We start from the raw sequence: 27,034 nt of genomic DNA, 5'->3' as shown, positions 1-27,034 counted from the left end.
CCGGCCCGCCTCCCTCACTGTGGCGTGTGGGAGCGTGCCGACACCGCGCTCCGACCCATCCCACTAGCGACTACCGTCTCTCCGTGTGTTAATCCGCCCTCCAGCCGCCACAGCCATGTCTCAGATCAGCAAGGAGCACGACGCGACGGCGGGAGCGCTGCAAAAGTACCTGTTCGAGCACATGACGCCACTGAACCCGCACATGGCCCGTCTGCGAGCCGACAGCCTGCAGGACCCCATGGGCAGGATGCTAGGCGCCTCGGACGAGCTCAACTTCCTGCGGCTGCTGCTGGGCACGCTGGGGGCCAAGAAAACACTCGATATCGGTGTATTCACTGGTTACAGGTAGGTGTTCGGGGTGCAGCGGTGTGCGAGTGTAACATGTGGACAGAAGACACCCAGAGGCCATATGGATGGATAGAGGATTCAGTGGGGGCTGCAGGCATCCAGTGCACTTACAGCGGTATTAGCTGAATGTGGCTAAATGTAGACCGGTCAGAAGGTGTAGCCGGGACAGTAAACTTTGTCTTTCGATGCATATCGTAACACACGAGTACGCCCATCCGCGTACAGTCAACCAGCACTTGCTACTAATCACCTCGTTTTTGTTCAGTAGTTTGAAGACTGATCAATTCTCAGTCGCGCAAGATACGTCAAACGATCTGTTTGGTCCTCCGAGTCTCGAATATCTAACTTGTTTTTGTATATTCGAAGCATTTTGGGATGGAGAGCCAAAAAACCTCTTTTCTGCCCTAAAGTGTGCCCCAAGAAGTCGTAGAACCTAGCCCCGCCTCTGATCCACAGACCACTAGTGCCATCTCTTGTCAGCCGAACAAGCCGCAGAAGTAAATAATGTCACGTGACCTTTGCACACGCTACAATTACTACGCAGCTGTAGTGGGGGAAGCGGGGCGGAGGCGTGGAGGGGGACGCGATCGGTCGGCTGGGGTCAGGTCGCCGAGGTCAGAGGTCATCCGCCGGAGGGTGTTTGAGCGGTTGGGCCGTGTGGGCTGGGGCCTGCGCAGTGGAGAGCGCCTGGACGTGTCTGGAAACAAGCCCTACAGCGCTGTGACAGTCGAGAATATTGTGAGGAAAGAGAGAGGGAGAGAGAGAGAGAGAGAAAGAGAGGAGAGAGAGGGAGAGAGAGGGAGAGAGAAAGAGAGAGGGAGAGAGAGAGAGAGAGATAGAGGGAGAGAGGGAGAGCGAAAGAGAGAGAGAGCGAGAGAGAGAAAGAGAGAGAGATGGCGAGAGAGAGCGAGAGAGAGAGAGAGAGGGAGAGAGAGAGAGAGAAAGAGAGAGAGAGATGGAGGGAGAGAGGGAGAGCGAGAGAGAGCGAAAGCGAGAGAGAGAGCAAGAGAGAGATGGCGAGCGAGAGGGAGAGCGAGAGAGAGCGAAAGCGAGAGAGAGAGCAAGAGAGAGATGGCGAGCGAGAGAGAGAGAGAGAGAGAGAGAGAGAGAGAGAGAGAGAGAGAGAGAGAGAGAGAGAGAGAGAGAGAGAGAGAGAGAGAGAGAGAGAGAGAGAGAGAGAGAGAGAGAGAGAGAGAGAGAGAGAGAGAGCTAAGAAAGACTTGAGGGAAGGGATAAGGACGGGAGGAGAGAAAAGAGAGACAGAAGAGGAAAACCAGAGAGGGTAAAATGAGATAGAGGGCAATGGGTAAATCAGTCAGAGGGAGCGAGAGAGGAAATATTTAGTTGTGTCAGCTTGTTTCACATGTGAAACGTAAATTTGCTTTTCATCATTACAGCTTCGGATTGGAAATTAAATCTTAGCATCCTTATGATAAACCCACGTTGACGGGATGCAGTAGCGACGGAACACCTTCAAGTAGGGGGGGGGGGGGGGGGGGCACTGCCAACTTTTGGTCCTATTATTTTCATGCAACGCTCATAGGGCTAATGTTGAAATGCAAAAATCAAAGGGGGGTACGGGGAACGGGGTGCCCTTCCCGTTCCGCCGCCTATGACGGGATGGGGACGCTTTCATGGTCGTCGTTGGGAGCTCGGCACTAATGGGGTCTGGGGATGATGTTGAAGGTTTCGCAAATGTTTCATAAAAGAGATGTTATTTTTTGCACAACCTATTAAACATTTTTTTACGTTTGCTATGAAAATGTTAGGCCCAGTTCATTCAAGATCAGGTCCACGACTCCACAGCTTACAACAGGAGCTAGCTAGCATAATAATTAACCCGCGCCGTGTTGGTGGCATGAACTTTACGTCGAGTGCTGGGGGGGGGGGGGGGGGTGTTTCACGTCCCTCCGTCTAACTCGGCTCCTGGGCCACGTAGCGACACGCGGTAAGTGGCAATCGAAAGAGCGTCAAAATTAAGGAGGAAAACACTCGGTCATTTTAAGGTCAGGGCAAAGGTCAGGTCACCAGGATTCATCTAAGGTCAAATTTTGTTGATTTCAACGATTTTGAACACCCGACGGCTAACTCGGGAACCAATAGAGCTACAGCGCCGCAGAAAGGCGCATTCGATAGCTCTTTTAACGCTGTTTCGCCAACATGTCCTCAAATTTGACCTCAGATCAACGGTTTAGCCCCCAGAGGGCACCGCTCTGATTGACCTCAAATTTGACCTCGGATCAACGGTGTTTTCACCGCTCTAGCACGTCTCTGTCAAAAGTAAAAAACTGCTGAAGACCTTTTATGTCCTAAAATGACCTCAGGGGCACACACTGGGGTCACAGGTGCAATTTTCCGATTCAGTGTGTCATGGTCCATGGACCGATGCTAGAGTGGGTGTAGAACGAAATTCGTCCAAAAGAGGCGCATTTCAATTTTCTCCCATTGACTTATACCTAATGGAGCAGTCGCAAAATTGACGTGACCTTAGGTCACAGACATACAAAATCCGAGGTATCCATTTTATACACACTATTACCCTAAGCAATTACTGAAAGTTTTAAAGTCCGCTCAGTCGGTGTAGCTACAGTGAGCTTTCTATTTTTTTCTGAGGTAAGGTCACTTGACGTTACGGTGACCTGACCGTCGCCGTTTTTTTTTTTTAGATATTCGCGAAAAACCTGAGGGGGAAGGGTGCAAAACGCCCCCCCCCCCAGCACGGCGCGGGTGGTCGACATAGCGACTCGGACTGAACAAATGCCTTTAACGTTTCAACGGTTGAATAAGGTGAGAGGATTGGGGTAGGCTTGTAGCGGATTTTCTTCTGCTTGTCGGTAGTTTAGGTTGAAGTTAATTTCGCGAGCTGTCCATAATCATTTAACAGGGAAAATTCAGCTGCACATCGTTCGGGTCAAAGTAATACCAAACATTCTCAAATTTCAGTAGTAAAGAGCCAGTAGTCTACGAATATATTCAAAAAACAATTAGAAAAAGAATAAGCGGACCGGTTTCATCTATCAAAGACTTCTTCAGCGCTTTTTCATAAACGTATAAGAAAAAAACCTAGCACAGTGACAATCGTTTGAAATAAAATTGGATTCAGTAAGAACTAAGAACTTCATTGTAGGAAAACCGCTGACAGTTGATAGCTCAATGACACTTAGAGCCGTGCATAAGGAGGCGTGAAAACACTCTAGTCTCCTCATCTCGTTCTATTACGAGGGGACCATGTCATGGAAAGATGTTCTCAAAATAAATGACACTGTATGAGTGAATAAATAATCCGCGCCCCTTGGGCTATTGGCAGACCCTACCACCTGATCGGGTGGTGCAGCCGTTTCGCCTTCCACCTGAGATCTCGGAAAGTTACCGACCGATTTTGAACATTCAAAGAGCGTTCGATAGCCCCACCAGGGGCTACCTTGCCTTGCTACCAGGTTTTTTTGATCTAGTTGCAACCCATGACGTCACAAGTCAGGTCAAAGGTCGCATTTTTCACCGATTTAGTCTAAGGAATGCGTTACAGTCAGTTAACACATCGAATAAAAGGCATGTAATCGAAAAACATCGATGGAGCGCTGGTTGTCTAATACATATGTTGCCTAAAGAGGTCATTGATGCCAGGTCAGTTCACAGAGGTCAGGTCACTAAGGGTTACAAAATGAACCCAACTATGCTAGGGTCGTGTGATACATGTTTTATGGCCAATTTTACATTTAGAATTCAATGGTGTGGGCTAGACGGCGATTGGGGCCATTTTAGATTACATTCTGGTGGAGGTCAGGTCAAGGTCAGGTCAAAGAAGGTCAAATTTGAAAGTTGATATTTTGCATAAAAGGGGTATCTATTCGATGCAGCTCATCACAGAAAATCCCATGGTGGTCTTTGGCTTGCTCTGTGTGTTCTGTGACGGCTAAAAATTGAATTTGAAAAATTTTACGTAATAAATTTTGAGTAGTTTTTTTTTGCCATAACTTTGCTAAAAATGGAGCTAACGAGTTTAAGTTTGGCATATCTAGAGCAGATAGTTCTATAGCATATAGGTATTTCAGTTTTAATTTTGAAAGTTGTAGGTATTTTCGGGGTATTTATTTCTATAGTTTTGATGGTCAAAATCAATTTTTGTTTGGAAATAAGAGTTAGCAGTTTGGTAGCGCTGTTTATTTTACATCTTTTTGATTTCGAATATTTTTTCGTTATCTTCAAAACTGTAAGCGTGACAGCTCTTCCTGCTAAACCTTTTATTGGGTCAAAAATGACAGAACATGACATCCCTCTGACGTCATTTGTGACTAACCTTTCATAGGAGCTCTGGAAAAATTTGGTCACAAGGTGTAAAAATGATGCCCGGAGGGGTCTTGAAAGTTTGGTGGCGACATTTGCTATACTTTAGGAGATATCGACTGAAAAGGAGAGAGGGGGCCATTTCGCGCCACCCCCCCCCCTCAACGGGCTTTCAGTTGCTGCTCTCACAGAACTATTGGTTATATTACAACGTAGTGGAATTGCAAGTGGCAATATAAGCTTCCTGCCAGCGCCGGACCAGAGTTTAAACATGCAGGCTGAATTTTAACATTTAACTTTTGAATTTTTAAACCGTTGAGCTTTTTAGAAGTTGTATGAGCTGTTCAGCTCCTTTTGTGGTCCATCACAGCGGGCTTGTATGTCATTTGTCAACCAAAATCGAATTAAAAACTTTTTATTTGGTCTGGCTACCTCGCCAACTTCTTAACTGGATCGTTTAGGAGCTTTTGATTGGGCACTGCCCACGTTGTCTGTCTAGCATGACACGAGAAGAGGCTGCTGACATCGTTTGTCGCGGTTGGATAATACCAATCCACGTCCCAGTGGCTGCTCGATCGCACTTTCCCTGGCCCACCTCTCCCACCAGGCTAGACTTTGCCCGGCACAGCCGTCGCCTCAGTGCCTCGGGCGGTGACCCGTTCACAGGGGCTCACAATTCGAATGGTGCCGTGGCTCTCAAACCAATGCAGAACAGTGAAACGCCAAGGCTCACTTTCCATATAAGGCGAACGGCTGATTCTGGCGCCGGGGCTTCATTCATGCTAAGGCCCCCAATCACAGCGCCGCATTTCAGTTAGTGTCGGGTGCAAAAGCTACTATGCTCCGCCCCTCCATCACGTGACCCTGCCCTCACGTGGCCTCAGTCACGTGGTGTTTCCACTTCTTGGCGCATGGCGGCGCTAGTCTCGCAGGGGCGGTGGTAGCTTGCTCCCCCGCCGTCCGGGGGTGATGGGTAGCAACTGCTGGTGACTGTACAAGCGAGCATGGCCTTGCCGACGTAGCGCGTGACCTTGAACTGTCTGTGACGGGTGTTAGAGGGATGACCGTGTTACTTTTGGGTATACGACTGTCTATGACCGTATAGGACTCCCCACAAGCTACCAGTTGGTTGACTGTTGAGTGCATGACAAGGACGTTTACATTTCCCTTGGAGACAAACATGCCATTGACCAGCCATTGACGGCGCTCCTCTATTTGAACGCCCGTCTGTGTCTGACGCTCACGTGCGTTTCACTGTCGCCATCCCCCCTGCAGCGCGCTGTCGGCCGCACTGGCGCTGCCCGCCGACGGCAAGGTGATCGCCTGCGACGTCACCGACGAGTGGCTGAAGAAGTACAACGCCTACCAGGTCTGGGCCGACGCCGGGGTGGCCGACAAGATCGACGTCCGACTGGCACCCGCTCTGGAGACGCTCGAGGTGCGCTCGGTGTGGGCAATAGGTGTCCGTTGCAGGTCTTTGTTTTTTTTTTCATGAAAAATCCTAACGAAATAACCTTTATAAATTGAGAGCAGCCTGAAACTTTTAATCACTCGCTCAATAATACTCCTCTTATAGAAGCACGGTTTCAGTCAGTCCTTTTCCCAAAATATTCTACGGTTTCATCTTAAATTATAAATAAATAAGCTCACCCTCCCCCACCTCTTCGTCCCATCTTACAGGCGTTGATAGCCGCTGGCGAGTCCGGCACATTCGACTTCGCCTTCATTGACGCCGACAAGCAGAGCTATCCGGCCTACTACGAGGCGTGCCTGCGCCTGCTGCGTGTCGGGGGCATCATCGCCGTCGACAACGCCCTCTACCACGGCGGGGTGCTCAAGCCGGAGGCAGAGATGGACGCCAACTCACGCGCCATCCACCAGCTGAACGAGAAGGCGGCCTCCGATAGCCGGGTGCACGCCAGTCTGCTCAACTGTGGAGACGGCCTGCTGCTGTGCCGCAAAGTCCAGTGAGAGAGCTGTCACCCAGTTAGGGTCGATAGCTGGGACGTGTCGCCAGTCGTCCGGCGGCGCTGGTGTCGGAGTGGTTACTTAAAGGTAGTGTGCCAGCTTTCTTGGACCATATGGAGTTAATGACCCGGATAAGGAGAACCGGATTTTTAGAACTTATCCATACCTTCAAAACTTATGGAAACGTCTTAAATTCTTCAAATTTTGAGTACCCCAGTGCGAAATTCGCCCCGACGGGTTGTCGGTCGTACCCCAACCACATTTCACACCACTATGAACAATAAATGCACACACTAAAATCGCTATTACCGATAGGCTCATCCAATCAAGTTTCGATAAACCCGTTCATCATCATCTCCTGCGGTTTCGAACACGCCTGTTAGGTGGCTTCTGATGCTCGTCGAGGTCGGAATTTCCAAATACGCGTGGTGCGTCGGGCCGCGCGCTCTGACTTCGGCCAAGCAAAATGCGTCAGCTGATCATTGTCATTTCTGCCACTTGCGTGTGGTGTAATGGGGTCATAACTTAAGAGACGGCTGTTTCATATCAATTATTTTACATAAAATCATATTTCAAACCACAAATTAATGTTCGACAGCCAAATTTAAGAAACAATACCAATACAGGCTTACAGTTTAAGGCTCGACATTGTGTTGTCTACGATTAGACAGCTGATAACTCATTCCCGTACGTCGTATGGTCGTAACACTATAATGACCTTTGCTTATTGTCACAAGTGCGCCGCATTCGCGATTGTTGCCCGACGCCTGTTTGCAGGTGAGCCCACTACAGTTGTTATACATATCTAAAAACCGATAAACTTTTAGGCGAAAAAGGCACTATTCCAGGCCCATTTTTGATTTTTTTTGCGATATTAGGTAAAAACAGAAGCTTCTTATCCTAGGAAAAATAAAACGGGAAATCTTTCAAAGGTGGCACACTACCTTTAACTCGCACTGGTCTTGTGGCAAGTGCGAGGTAAACTGACCTATATTTTTATTTCATTTCCATCAGAAAGCACCAGTAACGAAAAATGGTTTCAATTTGTTCTCAGATCAATATTCATGAGCTCATTTGCTGCCAGAACAACTTTTACAGTTGTGACAATGGGAATTCTAACACAGCATATAGACGAGTGACGACCGACGACTGACGAGTGACTGACGAGTGACTGAGTGACGACGAGTGACTGACGAAGTTAGGCACTAGCCTGTTGGGCAAAACGGGTGAGACTGACTCAGCAAGGGTCGTCGAGGGCTGAACAAACTAAACGTATTCGGTTAATTTTACATATCACGAGTCATAACAAGCGAATCGAGATCACAATGTCTTGAATTGCTCTCAAAGGGACCAACATGTGCATGGAACTGAGGCATATACCACTCAACTGCCAATCTGTTAATAAATATACCTCCGGGCGTTGTACAATGTACGCCTACCGTTACATACTTGTCTTTTTCATGCGGAGGGCGCTGTAGTTTGCAGAATAGCTTTGGAGCTCTTTGGTTGGTGCCATGAGATAACCTCAGGTTCTACCGGCCGGTGACAGGGTTTACAGACAGTTGAGTGCCGAGGTTATCGATTTTTTCTTCGTGACGCCCTTCAGAGATCGCACAGTCATTCGAAGTCGTAGAAGCCGTCCGCACTTCTAAAAACAATGACCCCATAGTACATACACATTATTATCTCACTCTTCTGGCAGTTATCTGCAGGTAAACGACGCTAAGGTGGCGACGAGATCAGATCGCCGACGCCGAGAGATGGGTTGTGTCGCCAAGGCATCTAAAGTCACGATGCCTTAACTTGTTGACGATGATAACAAACATATAGGGCATCAACCATTGTATATTATCAAAACATTGTTTCTTTATACGAAGTTGAGGGCATCTTATATAATGGTTCAGTTTTGAAGCACGACTGAGCCCCGTATTCGTACTGATTGAGACTTTCAAAATACACAGTAATCGCCAGTCTAGCTTATAATATATGAGCATATTATCCTTCTCTTCAACAACGACGACACGACTGACGAGGAATTATTTTCAGCAACAACGTAGCACGAACAGGAAATGACATAGGGCGCTGACTGGCGGGCCGAGAACAACTCCGGGACTCAATGTTGTACCAGCTGATATTTATCAACAATCGCCGTAACGTGAACGGGATCCAAACAAGCGCACGCAGTGCGCGATCCGCAGGCCCCTAACGAGGGGCGGCTTGCGTCAACAGTTGCCACATTGAACTATCTTTAGGCTAGAGCACCGAAATCGCCGGCACAGCGGCTAGACTACTGGACTACTGGTACAGTGGCGATATCACAGCAGTGGTAGGTATGTAAAACTAATCGATGTGGGCCGGTGGCGGTGCGGCCTAGTTTGGTGGCAATAGGCAACCGCAATGGCAACGAACAACCGTACAAGTTTTCAATAGAGCAGTGTGGCAAGTCGCTACCTATCCAAGTCGAATGTGTTGTTGACACAGTTCGACACAACCACCCTCGAGACGGACAGTGCCGCCGCCTCGGTCAGCGGTCGTGGAACAGAGCACAGGTGGCGCCAGCGGCACTCCCAGTAACTCTTTGCCGCGGAAAACCGAGAGTGAATGAAACAGATAGACAGGGTACGAATACGAAATAAGAAGACGAGGTACAGGTGGACACAGAACTAGTAGACTTCAAAGTGAGCAAAAGTGTTTCGATTTAATTTGCCGATTTGATTAAACGTGCATTTTTAATGAAAACAGTTGCTAAGTTGACAACCAGAGAGTGAATGAGTGAGTAAAGTGAGCTGATTAAATTCGGGAATTCCACCGCATTCTGCAAGGGACACGTTTCAAAAGTTGATAAGCCGTAAGCACACATATTCCTTGAGTTGACCACGGAATCCTATCAGAAGAAATTACATGAACCACCCCAACATTTGCACGCTCTGATAACGACTCCCGATCATGCCGCTAGATTACGTTGTAATCGACGCACAGTATAATAACACGTTCACAAATATCGCAACACCACAACTGGTACGAGAAAGGACAACCATATAAAAATATCTAATTCCACAAGGTATAGTCACATCGCAAGATATATGGCACAAACTCCCATCTGGTAACGGCAAGCGGATCAATGCTGCCAAGTGAAGCCACACCTACCCGGCGAACACCGTCACGCTTCACAGCACATGACGCCATAGGCAAGGCCAGCCGTTGAGCACATCTTGCCGGTATACAGCACCAACATTCACAGTTTGTTTTCTCACTTCACGTTCTTCGTTGCATGAATTCCTAAACTACGATATATTCATGCTCAACTTTGTCATATGTTCTGCTAACATTGGTCATAAGTTCTTCTCGCTAAGGCAGCACAAAATAGATAGGTATCCTTGCAGTTCACGGTCCGAAGCTCCGCATGCATCCAATAAAGCCAGCATATCGTTCTAACCGCATTCCCTATTATGAGTAAGGCTACTCCGTAGCCATGTAATAAGTGGTCCCAGCCTCCAGAGCCCTACCCCACCCCTGCCCACGTCCTCTCTTCTCGGCAGTGAGACATCCAGCTGCGTACAAACACGCACAGAAAACAACTAAATCCACTTCTGACACCAGTAATAACCGAAAACCTTACCTCTTCACCCCCCAACTGAAGCCAAGACAAGAACCAAAGATCCAGCCGACCAATATGATGCCGTACTGACTTGCCATAGTTTCACCCTCACGGTACATCACGGTGAAGCTCGCAGGAGCCGCCTCAGCGTTCCATTCTCAGCTTCCAGCGAAGGACGAAGTAGCCCAGCAGTCGCAGTCCGACCGTCATACCGGCCAGCACGGCGACATCCACCCAGTAGGACGAGTCCAGCATGTCCATCTCCTGCAGGGCGGAGGGGGGGGGGGGAGTCAGATGCACGAGACTGGGAGCAGCTATGTATTTCAGAGACTGAAGGCGGTAAGCTGAAGGCAAGACAAACGAAGTTCAGAATCAGGCTACCGTGGTCTTGAAGCCGACCGAGTTATTATGCTACAATTAACGGCATACTTTAATGTCGTTAAAAGCAACCGGAAAAATCTTAATTCGTATTCTGGCCACACTAAACCGAAGTCAAACTGGGCAAAATGCCACCTCTGTCGACCTCAGTTGAAGGTAACATGCCCAGCGACCGACGCGGTTCTCACTTTGAGGAATTTCTCCGGACTCCGGAAGTGGCAGTAGGGCTGCGAGCAGTGCATGTCGCCCCGGCCGTTGCCGTAGACGGCCAGCATGAGGCCCTCGAAGCTGTAGCGCGCGTAGGAGAGGTACGAGATCCACGATAGGTAGACGGGGATGGCGTTCAGCGTGAGGAAGAAGCCGGAGAAGAGGATGATGGGGATCATCGTCACCGGTCCCAGGAACACCGCCAGCTGAAACGAACAGAGAAAGATACACGGGCGTCACTTTTGAACAGGAGACTTGGAATCAATTGGATTTTCTGAGACAACATTATTGCTATTTCATGGAATTTTATCGTTTAATTTGTTTGGATAACAAACAACATAAAACTTACGATTCAGAAGATTCGAGAAAACATCACAACCGAAACCATCAAAGCAACATGGCTGAATGCACTACGCCCAAACGAGCAGCCTTTCCGCGTACTAGATCAAAACCAACGCGACCCCGGTATTCGCGTGCGGTTCGACCCCCTCTCCCCCCTCCCCGGGGGCAGTGGGGCACGGGCGAGAGCGGATTGGCCGGCGGCCAAGGCCAGACCCGCAGAGGTCGATGACCTCTGCGTTTGGGGTGGCTGCAGCCGGCCAGGGTAAGGTTGATTCTGAAACTTCAATTGAAGGTAATCGACATGCACTGCTCGCAGCCCTACTGCCACTTCCGGAGTCCGGAGAAATTCCTCAAGGTGAGAACCGCGTCGGTCGCTGGGCATGTTACCTTCAATTGAGGTCGAAGGAGGTGGCATTTTGCCTAAATGCGAAACTGATTCTGAAACTTTGGTGCCAGAGTGGTTAGCGGCCGGCGTAAACACGACCATGTAGCGGACGTTCTCCGTGACCTGAACTGGTTAGACGCGCGTGGCCTTGTCATGTATCACCGACTGTGTCTCACCCATGCTGCCATCACGACCGGTAGTCCCGAATGCATCGCTATGTGCATCGGCCCCAGTAGAGACCACGTGTATCAGACGAGAGGCTCCTCTCAGCGCACGCTACCGAGGATACACTCTGAGTCGGGTCGCAGGCGTCTCAGCTACGGTGCTGTCCAGCAGTACAACCAGCTGCCATTCGACACAAACACTCGCCACTTCAAATCAACCCTGAGACGCTACCTACTCAGAGAACTGTATGGCTGACCTGATCAAGTATCGCGGTGTATTGTATTGGCCTGAATGTATTTTACCTCGTATGTTTTCAACCTTTGACGTGTGACGATGAAAAACCATATTCGATGGATTCGTTATGAAATATATTCTGATTCTGATTCTGATTCTGATTGACGTCCGGGCGAGTTGAGCAACTGACGGATGGTGGAAAAGGTGCCGTGCAGAGGGGCGGGGAAGGGGAGAGCAGCAGCAGAAACAGACCCTCCATATATGTAAAGAGAAAAAAAAAAGTTCATTGGATTCGCAAATATTCATATATCGCAGCACATTGGATCGAATTTAATCACTCTACGAATTACGTTGCTTCCATGAAAGAAGCGAAGGAATGAGATACGGGTTGTCAGGTTGGGAGTTGACAAGAGGGAAGGTGCTATAATTTCAGCTCAGTCAAAGACTCCAAACGAACACCCCCGTAGGGCTGGGTACCTGGATGTCGCAGCAGGCACCTATGACCAGGCCGACGCTCTGAGCCACCAGTGACGTCAGCACAGTCATCAGACAGAACATCAGGAACCGGTCCAGCTCGTTCGGCTGTGACGTCATGTAGTAGACGATGACGTCATATATCAACGGAAACACTATCTGAAAACGGAAACAGACAGCGTCATGTCAAGAGCTGTGAAGTGCAGTCGTTCGTATTACATGGCAATTCGAATGGTGCTAGCAAATTACACAAGGGAAACATAAAAATTAGGATAAGATTAAATGATGATTTCATAAATAATTTACCCAGCCGTGAAGGCAATACCAGCCATGAAGAGAACCGACTGAGCGGACGATCTTGAATAACTAGTTTCACTTTCTTTTTCTTTTTATCATATCCATGATACCTGGAATGGGAGGTCGGCTAGCGTTTTGGCGATGTAGTACGACTTCATGGAGTACCAGCAGTTCAGGTATTCCTTCCTAAACACAGCCATTTCACAGGGAACTGAAACACACAAAGAATGGGCACGTCATACGTCTGCTCGTTTTCCGGTACATCCGGCCTTGCGTTCTCCCTATCACACGACACAAGAGCCCGACGTGAAAACTTTTCAGACAAGACATGCTATGGATTCAGGAGAGATTAAGAGATCGTGGAGATAGATCGTGACACCCGGTGATAACAATGTTGGGCACAGAACATTTACAGATGATAACGGCGAGCACCGGACACTCACAGGCAATAATGATGGAATAATATACGAGATAATTACACGCTCACAAAACACCGAAGTGAGAACGTTGATGACGGGACACTTACAGGTAAGAATGGTGGGCATGAGTGCGCTGAACAGGACGAACATGAGCGCAAAGAACAGCTGAGCAGCGTTGTTGTACACGTCTTTGGCTTCGTTTCCGATGTCGAAGTACAGGCTCCCGATGAGAACGCCGAACAATATGTGAGACACCAGGCGGGCCATGGTCAGCATCTGAAAAACATAAAAACACGGTATAAAATGCGTTTGTAATTTGCTAGTCTCTCTTTCGGGATCTCAGTGACAAAGACCTGCTTGTTAAAGAAACTTTGGAGGATATGGGGGGGGGGGGGCACATTCATTCCAGTTATTCATTAGCCTTTACAAATGCACATCGAAACTGACGTGTGATGCGGAATCTCCTTATGACGGAGGTTCGAGGACTGCTCCTGCCCGCAGAGTGCAGAGGTCCCACTCACCCTATCTCGCACGATGGACTGCAGGTCCTCTTCAGCAGCACCATGAACTGGGTGACTGTGGACGTGCGGTAGAGCTCCCTGCCAGAGTCCAGCCGCTGGTACAGCCTCTGACCGCCCACATCCTCGTCCAGTCTCTGACACAGCTCAGACATCGGCGCCGGGTGTTTGTGACGCAGCAGCAGGCTCGTACAGCCCACCTCACCACCGTCACCGTCCTGAGACGACACCGGCGCACCGGCGCAGGCAGCGACGCGCCGTTCAGCTGCGCCCCCGCGGCAGGCTCGTAGGGCGGCGGCTCGGCCGGTGTGGACACTCGCCGTTAGGTGGGTGGGCGCTGGGCGACTCGGTGGGTAGGTGACCGTTTCGCTGCACGCCGTTTTTTCCCCTGCGCCGAGCCGTTCTGGAGCTGGTGAGTGCTGTTTTTGGAAGGCGGAGTGGCGTGGCCGTTCATCTTCCCGACTGCAAAATCGGTCTCATCTGAAAGAGTGCAAATGTTTCAGGTAAGCAATCAGCTAGGAGAGCAGATCGCTCATGGCCTCACGCCTAGGTATTGTGCAATGAAATATAGCACAGCCGGGTTATGCACAATCAAACTGCGCATACTTGCTAGCCATATCAATGAAGTGCTTATACGTGAAGTGGGTAAATCCACACAAAGCAAGTGTTGACTAGAAAAACTATCGCAGGGCCATCACAAGCCATCACAATTCACAAGGCATCGCAGGCTGCCTGACCCCGTACTACCAGCAGCAGAATAACCATTACAACAGCCATTTCCAGACTAAACATCGATCCCCAAACAATACACCCATGCAACTGTGGTGCTAGTGATTGGTGAGTCGCGTTGCTATAAACGGACTGCGGGCGGCGGAAGCCAGCCGGTGGAGCGCACTCACCGACTGTGTGGCAGTGCTGGTCAGCCTGGGTCGACTCGGTGACCTCGGCGGGTCAGTGACCTTCTCCCAGGTCAGGCAGCGGCCGTTCTTACTGGCTGCCACCAGCCGGTCCGTCCACTCCCCATACTCGCCGCTGGCCGCCTCCATCACTGGAACAGACCCGCCGACAAATGATCAAAATAGCAGCCGCAGTCACTGAAAAAAAAATTACCGACATTATCATGGCACCGTATCAGAGCAAAAATTTACCGACAATGATCATAAGTCGTAACGCCTCAATCACAAAAATACCGACAATGGTCAAAGCAGCGCACCAAAGCTCCTTCCTTCAATACAATGTGTGATTTAGGGATAAAGAGAAAATAATTTTCAGTTCGTCAGTATTTTTCAAACTCGACACTATTGCCCATGACCTCGAGCAACACGTTAAAGCCTTTGGGTTCGTGACCTTACCCCCGCCGCCGGGCCACCAACGAACAATTGGGTCTCCCCGCCCCTCCCCAAGTCCCTCAGCGACCGGCGCAGCACCTGTACCAACACCTAGTCGTGGGGAGGGAGGGAGGTGCGGGATCGGCTAAATTGGGCGTTGGTCGGTGGTCGGTGGCCATGGCCCCAGCCGATGTGGGTACCACGATACCGCGTGGAGACCGACAGAGTGGCATGAGTGGTGAAGGCAGACGGGAAATTGTAGAGAAAAAAAAACGCTGCCAGGCGGCAAACGACGGAGTTTAAAATCTGATAAAGCAACGGCAAATTATGCGTAAAATACACATAACACTTAAGCCTGACTAAAGAGCCTGATCAATGGAATAAGGAAATATGGAACCGATTCCCGGTGCAAATCTTCTATCTCTTTGCATATTCATAATTTACGTTTTAACAGGCATCATTCAATATGCTTATAGTTCATAAGTTTTCTCTGAAATCATGACACTCACAGATGTCAAATGCGATCAAAACTCCACATACACACAGACAGACAAAGGCTGGTTGTCGCTGGCCGACAGATCGACGCAAAAACTTGAAACGCATCAGCAAACCACCAACTTCGACGGCGCGAGATAGGCCGTGTCAAAGTCCAATGACCGTACCGAAAACCATTCCAGATCTGGCTGAGCGACAACCCGGCGCACTGCTGAAACCACTCTAAAATGGCCAGCATATGAGAAACCCGGAGCGAAAAGAAAGAGCGAGAGAGAGAGAGAGAGAGAGAGAGAAGAGAGAGAGAGAGAGATATAGAGAGAGGAGAGAGAGAGAGAGATAGAGAGGAGAGAGAAAAGAGAGAGAGAGAGGAGAGATAGAGAGAGAGAGGAGAGAGAGAGAGAGAGAGAAGAGAGAGATAGAGAGAGAGAGGAGAGGAGAGAGGAGAGAGAGAGAGAGAGAGGAGAGAGAGAGAGAAGAGAGAGAGAGAGAGAGAGAGAGAGAGAGAGGAGAGAGAGAGAGAGAGAGACCGAGCAATAGAAAATCAGAAAGGAATGGAAAGGCAGGGAAGGAGAGAAATATATCAAGATATAACAAAGAAACTAGAGCGAATAATAAAAGGAAATCAGAGATACCAGGATGCGGTTAGGTCAGCTATAGCAGAATCGCTCGTAACACTAACATTTACCCAGCCGGAGTCCGGTCCAAACGGTTGACACATGCTGTCAGTGGTTGTATGTGTGAGTGAGGCACTGGACTGTCCCGGCTGTCTGCTCATTTCGTCATAACGCAAACATCGCTGCCAGGATCCGGGTCTGAATAGTCATCAGTGTTTAAAGGGACCCTCCCACCTTAACATTAGATTTGAGTTGAGATAGCCAAAATGGGTCCCTGGCTCACAATTACCGGTTTCGGCACTCACAACATCGAGAAATGCCTTAACTCGGAAATATTGAATTTCAAAATTGCAGCATTTTGATTCAGAGGGGCTAATGCATAGGTATACCCCTCTGAATGTGTGACGTCAGCGCAGATATCTAACGATTTTAAAATGTTTGACTAAAACGTTTTGTAGCACGCGGTGGTATATGCTGCTTTGCGCGCAACAAGTGCCGCACTTTCAAATGAAGTCCCTGGGAACAGCGGAGACCCCAAAAAGTAAACAAAAGTAAAAGTCTAATATCTTTAAAACCGGTGAATATTTTTCGATGAAATTTGGTAGATATTCATTTTCGCTCTTTCTGAACCGAGCGACATCACTTTCATGCCAATTCATTAACTTTTTTGAAGGTGGGAGGGTCCCTTTAATTGATAACGAAATGTTATGGATAAGTTGATATGTCTTGCAAGCAATGTAGATACCGAGATACCACTAGTAAATGACAATGATCAAAATGTGTGAACGCAACGTCGTCCTAGTTGCTTATACGTTTGATTTTTTTATGGGCCAACGCGATAAAATGTCCGGTCAGGATTATTTGCCGCCGTTTAGGTCCAGCCAGATCCCGTTCCTCCCTCCACGTACCGAAGTCTGCCGGGTTGTGGAAGCCGGGGCACTGGAGTCCGGCTGCGGCCAGCGCCGGCACCAGGTTGGCCCGTGTGCCGCGGTAGATGCAGCTGCCACTGGCCAGGATGTAGAGCTGGTCGAACTGCTGGAACAGCCGGCTGGACGGCTGGTGGATGGTGCAGATGATGGTCCGGCCGCCCTCAGGGTCTTCAGTAGCGCGCCACGCACGAGGAGCACGAGTTGGAGTCCAGACCGCTGGGGAGACGGACGGCCGAGACGTCAGAGAGGGGTAGGAGACGAGGGATATATACTAAAAAAACACTTCGTGTATGCGCATAAAGCACTAGTTTGTTAAAGCAAGAAACATAATTCGACAATTAAGACGCAAAATGTCTGTTACTAAAATGTTCGGCTGCTTACCGAAAAAACAAACACACACACACAGAACAAAAAAAAAAAAAACAGACAGTTAACGAGAACAATAAGATCGTGGCCTTTTGCAGAATAAAAACAGCCGCAAAAGCGATGAATCGTTTGCATCAGCACCCGACCTAACTGCGACTGCGCAACCGAGGCGCAAAGGTCGCCCGCCGCCGATGTTTGTCGTCTAATATCAGCTACGCGTGATCGCCGAGCGCCCGGCCGGTCGAGGACGAGAAAGTCTGGAGCCGGACTCCCATAACAGAACTCCCAGACAGTTGGGCAATCATTATCCCAGCTAATGATAGCTGAGGTTACCAATCATACGCGTAAGTGTCGCACTTTGCTCGTCTGAATGATGGAATAAGAGCGTGCGAAGATGTAGTGAAATGGACGGGCGGCACTTTTCCAAAATCCGTGAATCGTAGGGACAGACCAAACCATCCGTAAACAAACGATTCACATGAGATTACTGACATGGGAAATCGTGGAGGCTAGTGTAATCATGAGCCATCTGGACGGGTCCTGTGCGGTCTGGCGACGCCGTGAACTGGGTTGACCTACAGATTCCAGTCCTGCCAGACTCGTTGCAGACCAAGAATTCCAACTTCAAACAACGGTTCGACCATTTGAGCTCTTCCGTCACGGGTAAGCGACAATTTAAAGGTAGGCAAAGGTTGGAATAGGTATAAAATACTTGTGATACCAAGCAATCTCGAGATCACTTTTCCCGCTGCATGGTAGCACAACAGAACTAAAAACAGATACATCCCCATGCATCCTGGCTCCGGCATGAATATTAGGCTCATCATACACACTGCTTCGACATTTGTAAACTCCAGTCCTCTCTTACCTCACATGGTACCCCGATATCATTGACCTGTTTTCTAACCCTCATCCCTTATTCCCGGCTCACCACCCCACACACCTAGTCGGTTCATCGAAGAACATGACGGGCGGATTATTGAGCAACTCCAGTGCGATGGAGAGTCGCTTCCTCTGACCACCGGAGAGCCGCAGACACTGGGTGTTGCGGCACGACGACAGACCCAGCGTCTCCAGAACGTCATCCACCTGGCAACACAACAGACGAGTTTGGCAACCAGCATTGCTAACAATGGTATTTGTCTAATATAGCCGTGGACGCATAGGCGGCGGAACGGGGGGAGGGGGGCACCGGGGCACTGTGCCCCTTGCCGTTTTAACATAAGCCCTATGGGCGTTGCATGGAAAGAATGGGACCAAAAGTCGGCAGTGCCCCCCCCCCCTCCCCCCTTAATTGAAGGTGTTCCGCCGCTACTGCACGGACGTAACATAAAGACATTTATTCATGCATCTGTCAATAAAGACACGGACGTGATTGTAAAGATCCACGCCCATAAAACTCGTATGATGGTGCTCTTAAACAGTCTTAAGGACCGACGGTCGATTGCGACAGTTCGATGTCCTTTAATTTGATTCGCGGTAAGATACGAAAATGAAAAAAACACGCAAAAAAGGAGTCCGGGCGACACGCAAAAACGAAGCGAGACCCGCCCTCGCGCGCTGGAGGACAAGGTCACCAGGAGAGGCTCTGCCGGATGGTGGCGTGCGATCGATCCACCAACCCCCCCCCCCCCCAGTGGGAGGGGAGGGGGAGGGGCGGCCTGACAACAGCGCTGCGCGGAAGCCACACGCCGCGTCTGACCTCCCGGGCGGAAGACTGTGGTGGGTGGAGCAGAAATAGACAGAAACCTTATCGCAAAGGCTATACACTCAGGTACTCAGGCGGTCCCCCAGGCCTGTTCTTCAACTGCAGGTAGACGCGAAAAAAAAAACATGAATAAACATTACAAATTTGAGACGGCCATTTCTCACTGCATTGCGTTAATGGACTTACCAAGCCTGCTCACCTCAATTAGCAATATTTAATTGATCTATTTTTACTGGCAATTATCAAGGATTAGATAAGCTTTACCGATAGCTTCAAGTTCACGCAATACAACGCTAATGGTCTGAACAGCGGCACGTTATGTCTCTTATTTCTCGTGATAACTTCATTGCAATAGATTATCGCCCCCTGATAAAAAGCACGTGATTCGGAGAGCAATCCAAGACCCACCGAGGCTTATCTACCTACCCATCGCTGACAGGCTGTCATAAGGGCTATTATGTGTCGTCACCTTGTAGTTAAAGTGCGACTCCACTCTGAGGCGATAAGAGGGTGATATGGCAGGAAATATGGCAGCATGCGCATCAAGGTCAATAGTCACAGAGCCGTCACTAGCGATGCGTTCCGAACAAGCCTCGAATGTAAGCTATGGTCTCCAATTCCAAAATTACTTCTCATTCTAGCGAGCTCAAGAATAACCAATTCCACCTGAATTGCCATAATCATTTTACTTTAACACTTTCTTTTCGTATATTGTTATTAATTGAACGTGAAGTAAAAGTGGCTTCTGGCTGCTGATAAAAGCTAGAATATCGGGCATCGACAATTGACATTATAATATAAATGATATATTGAAAAACATCGGCGAATGCGGAAAAGTTGACTAAACGGCCTTCGAAAAAAAACATCACAAATTATTCTCGCCTTATAGAGTATAGACATCTCAACTTGGGACGTCCACTGTAGGCCATTGTTTCTAAAAAAAGTCGGCGACCGCCATTCACCCAATTCCAAATCCAGATTCAGGAAACCGGTTTGAGATCCATGGATGCGATGGTAAGACGCCTTTATCATCTGACTTGTCAGTGAAGGCGACACCTGACAAACCGGTCTGAGCTGGGCACTCTATCCGGCCAATACCCGTCTGTATGTCACATACTTAGCGGGATAAAATGAGTTGCCGGTGCAAGCGGGAGCATTCCGAGGGGAATTAGGACGACATACATGCGATCGTTGGCATAACGTGAATTACCGCCTCCTCAAGGAAAAATGACGGAATAATGACGCTATCGAACGTAAACTTCCGTCTTGTTACTAAAAACGTTCTGCTTTACACGACTGCAAATACCGACAGCAAACCTGTTTTTGATAGAAGTAAACCTGTTTTTATGTCGCAATACCAATTCATAACCGGTGTCTGTAAAAGGAACATCGATGGAACAGAAGGACGCCTGTCGTTCCTTAGTCCTCATTCTGTGATCCACAGTCTGACGAGCCCGTACCCCCCCCCCCCTCCGCCACTCACCACCTGACGCCGACTCTGGTGGCTGAACCCCCTCCCCAGCTTCAGGTTGGCCGCTGCCATCATGGCCTCGTCGACACTGAGGTAGGGCAGCAGGAAGTCGTCCTGCATGATGTACGCCTGGATCTTGCGGAACGTCTGCAGACTCCTGGCGGTGCCGTTCACCAGGATGTCGCCCTTGACGTCCCGGACCCTGCGCAGGAGGAGGTCAGGTCAGGTCAGGTCAGGTCAGAGGTCAGGTCAGGTCAGGGGACAGCGCTAAGAAGTCAAAACTAAGGTCAGAGCGAAAAGACAGGCAAGGTTCAGCTGTTCCATGTTCATTGATAAGGCTTAAAATTCACGAAAAGACCATCACAAAGGAAAAGAGAAACTCAGGAGTTCCATCGGATTGAGATTTATATAACATCTAGCACATCTTGTGAAATCACCCTCGTCAACTTTCTCTTGTCAATCGCCAGGGAAATCGAGCCATTCTGTCCCAACCGTCTAAGCCAGCCGACAGGGAGGTGGGGGTGGAGGGGGGGGGGGGCCGTTACGACAGCTTCAGCCAGCCTCGTAACAGACACTGGTACCGTTCCCCTACCCTGTTTTCCACTCTGGAGACTGAAGGGTCGCTATTCATATTAAAGGAACTATCCCACCTTCTAAAATGTTGTTAAAACCAGTTAAATTGTGCCCGACTTTATAGATTGGATGACCAGGAACACGGTTCTGGCATTTATTTTTCATTTAACATCTTAGGCTTCCCATATTCCAAACACAAACTTTCAAATATGTGACGTCACAGCCCAAAATTACCTCCTTCCCCAGGCCACATTACTGTCATAAAGCTGATTCTTTTTACTCTGTAGGCACCACAACAAAGTTCAGACCAAGTTTTAAGCGGTTTTTCAACGAACAACCCATTTAAATCAGAATGACTAAACGAGGTGACGTCACACTAACGGTCGCTCCATGTTGAAGATAGGGCCTTGCGCAAGGCCCATTTTCAAATGAAGGGAACGAATTTCTTCAACACCAAGAGGCCGCGGGGGTTGCAACCTAGATAGATAGTGGTTTCTGAACCTCGCCGCAAACTTGGCTATCTCAACTCAAACCCCATGTTAAAGGTGGGATAGTCCCTTTAAACACAAAGACAGACTGGTAACCAGGAGCATCACAGCTCTCAAGGAGCAGTGATGTTCCTGCTCCTTGACGAAAAACCAGTCATGAGGCCGTGGTCACGGTCTTCACGAGTTAAACAGTTGGGTATTCACTGTTATACCACGGCAACAACTTTCACGGAGCTGCGGTCATATCCGCCTGCATTCTACAGCCGGATATTATCAAAACGTGATGACCATCGACGCATATGTGGCTTTGAAGTCCATAGGTATGGTATGACATTTGGGAAACAGGAATGCATTGGCTGGTATTGAGAACCATATCAGCGTGAGCGGCCTTTAGGTTGTTGTGGATCCCAGACTATACATGATAGCACTAATTACCGACGATACATTATAAATATAGAGGAAACGTAACGTATACACAGGCCAAGTCAGCTATACTGAGCAGACAAAAACGATAAAATGCCATATGAACTAGTGGCTGCATTAGAAGAGCCACTTGAGGGCCGGCAACCTTTCCCAACTCAATGTCTGCACTCTCCTAAATCACCCAAACTGAATCCCCCACCACCCTCTCTGACCGATTAGCCCATGTGACAAGTTCAAGGTTGCGCTAATTGGCGACAAATATCCATCTAATGTGATAGCACCAGTCCCATTGGCAGACGGTACTTAACGACATGGGACCACCACTGATCGCCACACATATCGTGCCCAGTGACTGTAAGATAGCTCCACAGACGGTCACAAAGGTCACCGTTTCACACATCCACATATCGCCAAACTTTAGGTACTCGCACTATAGCTTACAGACTGTCGCTCGATTAGAAAACTTTGAGAAGACAAGGCGGGCTATAAGCATGAAATATGCAAAAACCGGCCACGCACGGATAGTATGCAAATATTTGCAGCAGTTTGGAAGATACCCGAAACGATTGCGTCATACACATAGGAATAGCTGACAACGGCCAATAAGCGTATTACCGGTTCAGTGTCGTAATCTGAGCTCTGTGTCCGAAGAGGAAAGGGAGAGTGATTCGCGAGCCTCACAGACGCCTGTCGGGCGTTGTAGCAGCTGTAAGGGAGTGTTGCAAGATAAAGTGGCCAGGTGGGTCGCGATGGGGCCCGCGCGTGGCACACATCTGCTGCAGAATCGTGTAGCCTATGCAAGCATAAAGCACAGGTAATACCTATACCTACTGGATACGCCCTGTCAGCTGGGGTCATGCTTCTTTACAGGTGGAATGAACAATAAAACTTCCATATTTTAGGAAGATGCGGAGAAAGTAAAGACTTTTGAAGGGAAGTTTGAAAAGACATGACTGCAGACTACACAAACCGACTATTCGTTTTTAATCACGCTTCAAACACAGACCACGCCAGAGACTTCATGGCTCACCTTCATGGCAATGCATTATGTAAGATACTCATCCTCAGCTAAAGCTTATCTCCCACAAGTTTCTACAGCCAGTCTCCCACCGACCTCCCACTCACTTGTAGCCAGCGAGCACGTTGAGAAGTGTTGATTTGCCCGCTCCCGATGGCCCCATGATGGCAGTGAGCTGACCGGGCCGAAACACACCCGTAACGCCGTCTAAGATTGTCAGACGATCTGAAACGGGTCATCGGTCAGGTCAGGTCAGTCAGCTGGATTAGGCTAAGACCGGCAAGCTCTAGTGGTTTACATTGATGCAATCTGGCAGAAAAACGTGAGGGGACTCCGGCTATGCAGAGCCCCCTCTCCCCTGTAACCGGTTTCTTTATTTTTGTATGCGTTACCAGCCGAGTATTTTGGTACGTACTCATTCGTATTCGCATTCGCATTTTTTTAATAATAAAAAAAGTACACGACGGTTTTACATTGACTTCTTAAAAAAAACTATAAGGATGATTAAAAAGGATTAAAAAGGGCGATTAACGATAATTAGTAATTACCTAACCATCAGGTACTGGGTCATTATCTGCCACTCACCTTTCTTGACCTTGCCCTTTTGCATGGGCGCAGGCACCGTATAGGAGAGGTCATTGAACTCGATGGTGATAGGCTGCGATTTCGGGAGCTTGTTGAACATCTCGACACCAGCTTGACGAGAATCGGACCTGTAAGAGAGAAAATAAAGATATGGTGAGTGTAGGCGGTGATTTTAACGGTCGGAAATCGACAAGTCTGAGTCTTTTCCCAAGGAAGCCTTCTCGCACAGAGGAAGTTCACTGTTCAACATATAGAGATTGCGACATTATGATATTCCCACCTTGTAGGTACTAATAGCACTAAAGGCCTGGCTACACTATGCGTTTTCTGCGTGCGTTTTTGCAGGTTTGCGTGTTTTGCGTAATATCGTTCTAGGAAAAAAGTTATAAACAATATAATTTTTACTTTGGTTATATACAAAAGCTAATATAACTCTTATGTAACTAAAATTTAAGGTGAAAAACATCACAAAAACGTAATATCGTTCTTTTTTCTAGAACGATATCACGCAAAACACGCAAACACGCAAAAAACGCACGAAGAAAATGCATAGTGTAGCCAGGCCTTAAGAGTGCACCATATCGACGGAGCCATACCAACGACGACCCGTTCACCGCGAAACCAAGAGGTCCACTGACCAATGACCATACGACCAACTGTCGCCGTAACAATACCGCCAAGTAGGTAAATAAAGAAAAGGAACCGGCCAATCGAGTATCACCAGCTGCACCGCCCATCACTGGCCACCGACATTTGGGTCCGGGTCTAGCGGGGGGGGGGATCATATTGAGAGGCCCATACGTTGGGCTAATTGGGCTGCGAGGGATAGACGTGTACAAAATGGAGGATAGAGCTGATTGAGGTGTAATACTATTTCTTCAAAGCCCTGAGGGAAGTGGTCTGATCGCACCCGATACCCCCATGACCAGTCCGCTCAGCCGTTCTGCGTGCCACGAGTGCCGCGGGTGAAACTGGGTCACATTCTTCAGGACCCGTCACTGGGTGAACGACCCGGGTTACTGGCGGTCGTGTTTGCCCCTTCGACCGCGGGTGTAAGCGGTGGAGCCCACTCTGTTCACATCCTACCGACCGTGCCACACAAGAACGGCCGAACGCGGCATGGCATGCTGAGTCGCTGACGTAGTTATCACTCAGCCTCAGCAATCAGCGCTGGCCGCTGAGCCAGTCTGCTGATCCGTGCTGATGCAGAGTGTTCTCCGATCTCACCAGCATCGGATGATCGGAGTCAGACATTTCGAGAAGAAGAAAAAAAACACCGATGCTGAGTAGTGTCAGGTTATTGAGTCAGGCCACCACTAGCACGGTGCCGAGTTTTTATGTTGGTGGGGCTAACAATCTTCAGCAAACAAGTTCTGTCGACAGCAGCAAAACCAAATGTCAGAGGTATGGGTGGAATCCTGCCGGTACCTGCTATAGAAACTGGTCAGGAAGGAGCGCGGCTGGTTGCGATAATATGTCGGACACAACACTGCAGGTCACTATGCAGGCGCTGGGAAAACCTCCCCGATAATAAGATAGTTATATACTTTATAAAGGTCAGAAGGGATCAGCGCCAATGCCAGATCTTTAACGCACAAAAATAAGTTACAACTTGCACCTGAACTAACGTTACGACATACCTATAAGTACCCATATACAGCCGAGTGCCGGGGAATCCGTACTGCGGAAGAGAACATGCTCGCCCGTAAGACTCTCCTACACGTTTCTAAAAACGTTTTAATTGATTTGCGTGTTTGTTTCTGTGCAACACCTTGTAAATAAGAATTTATGCACTTTTCTTAGGCGATGAACACGATAAGCTTTCGCCAATTTCGTACATTACGGGAGGGAGAAGTGCCCCGACTCACCCCCTCGTTTGGACCCACCAGTGCACAGAACACATCCCATGGGTACTCGCAATGCACCAAACAGAAGAAAACGTGCCTTTTGGCTGGCCGATGAGGTTTTATTGGAGCAACAACACTTCCTTTCGATCGTCGGAGCCGTCAGGAACGCACCAACGCACTCGGGAGGTCATATTCATCCCTACATTTACCGCCAAATGCCTACCGTGCAAAACGCAACGATGAATCGCTGTACAGAAGACGACGTACGCGTTTGCACAGCATCGTCTCGCATATCAAGTGACTGGATTATTGGGAAAACGAATCAATTACACGAGTACGAGTATGACCTAGTGTGTAACTAGCTTTCATAAAGCGACACATTATTGCCGTCTTATTTGCGCATTTTCTGTGCATCAATAACGTAAGTGTTCCTTTTTGAATTGCACCCATATATCGGCATCGGTTAGGTGTGTCCCAAACAATTGCCGCTAAATTATGGGGCGGCTATCTGAGGGTGCAGGGGAGCGTGTATGGACAGAGAACAGCGACGGCTGAAGGCCACTGTCGCCTTCAGTCGCGGCCAGAACGAGCCGGTAGTGAATACAAACACCGCACGGAGGCCAGCGGCCGGCGCTTGCTATGCACCGCAGCAAGCGACGAGTGTGAAATACCGCCAAAGGAGGCATTGATAATTTGGACCTGAGCCGGCCCAAGGCAGAGCCGGCCTAGGTTGACACTTCAGCAATAGTAAAAAAAAAATAATAAAATAACAGACGATACACAGATATATGAAGATGCTGAAGTGGACAACCGAACGCCGTTTTGCTGACGCATTGCGCTATATTCGAGATCTGCGTGGGCGGGTATCCACCCCTGACCCCGTCCATTCATAAGTTGTCTCCGACTTTCACTCGCCACTCCAGCCAACTCGTGACCGGCCGAAGGTCACGGCCGCGGCATCTTGACCCCGGCGAGCGCGGTCTCTCAGACTAGCCGTGACAAACATCAGCATTATACAAGTTCCCAAGGGTGCGGGATCCCGCTCGAACCAAACTGAGCCAGTTTCGACACAAGGACAAGTGACACACTGGCAATGAGCTATGAGCTGTAGGTATGTCTGAGCCCCAGTGCAGCGCAAGCGGGCCGCGGGCGTTACCTTACATTAGTCCCTCCGCCTCGATCTTCTCTATGTGAATTTGAAGGTGGCAGGGATAATACGCACATCTTTCAGACGTCAAATGCTTCCTTTTCATTCTGCTGTTCATGGCAATGCAGAAGCACTGCGATTCAGAAGCACAGCGATTCAGAAGCACTGCGATTCAGAGGCACTGCGCTTCAGAGGCACTGCGATTCAAACCCCTGGCACTCACCTTCAGCAATCCTCTGAGCGTCACTAGACGATCCACGGATATCAAACAGGTCTCGCTCGCGCCCATCCACGGGATAGCTTCACAGTTTAGCACCTTCTTATTCACAACCCAAAGCACGAGCGAATGCGCGCCAATACGCGCCAGTGCAACACCACGCGCCCACAACCCTCCACTCCGACTGCTGGCACGCCACTGCGCGCCT

At 49.0% G+C, this 27,034-nt stretch overlaps 1 protein-coding gene and 1 pseudogene across 1 annotated transcript; one reads left to right on the top strand and one right to left on the bottom strand.

The window, feature by feature from the left end:
- Positions 1–8,046, top strand: LOC122376633 (probable caffeoyl-CoA O-methyltransferase 2). The gene is made up of 3 exons (XM_043356519.1): positions 1–345; positions 5,908–6,070; positions 6,313–8,046. The coding sequence occupies exons 1-3, from the start codon at positions 116–118 to the stop codon at positions 6,601–6,603; spliced, it is 684 nt and encodes a 227-aa protein (XP_043212454.1). The 5' UTR covers positions 1–115; the 3' UTR covers positions 6,604–8,046.
- Positions 7,653–27,034, bottom strand: LOC122376632 (annotated as a pseudogene).

Source organism: Amphibalanus amphitrite, unplaced genomic scaffold (assembly GCF_019059575.1).
Source record: "Amphibalanus amphitrite isolate SeventyFive unplaced genomic scaffold, NRLGWU_Aamphi_draft 002215F_arrow, whole genome shotgun sequence".
In the NCBI taxonomy this organism is placed as follows: domain Eukaryota; kingdom Metazoa; phylum Arthropoda; class Thecostraca; order Balanomorpha; family Balanidae; genus Amphibalanus; species Amphibalanus amphitrite.
The sequence above is the reverse complement of the archived record's forward strand: the minus strand, read 5'-3'. Positions and strand labels throughout refer to the sequence as shown.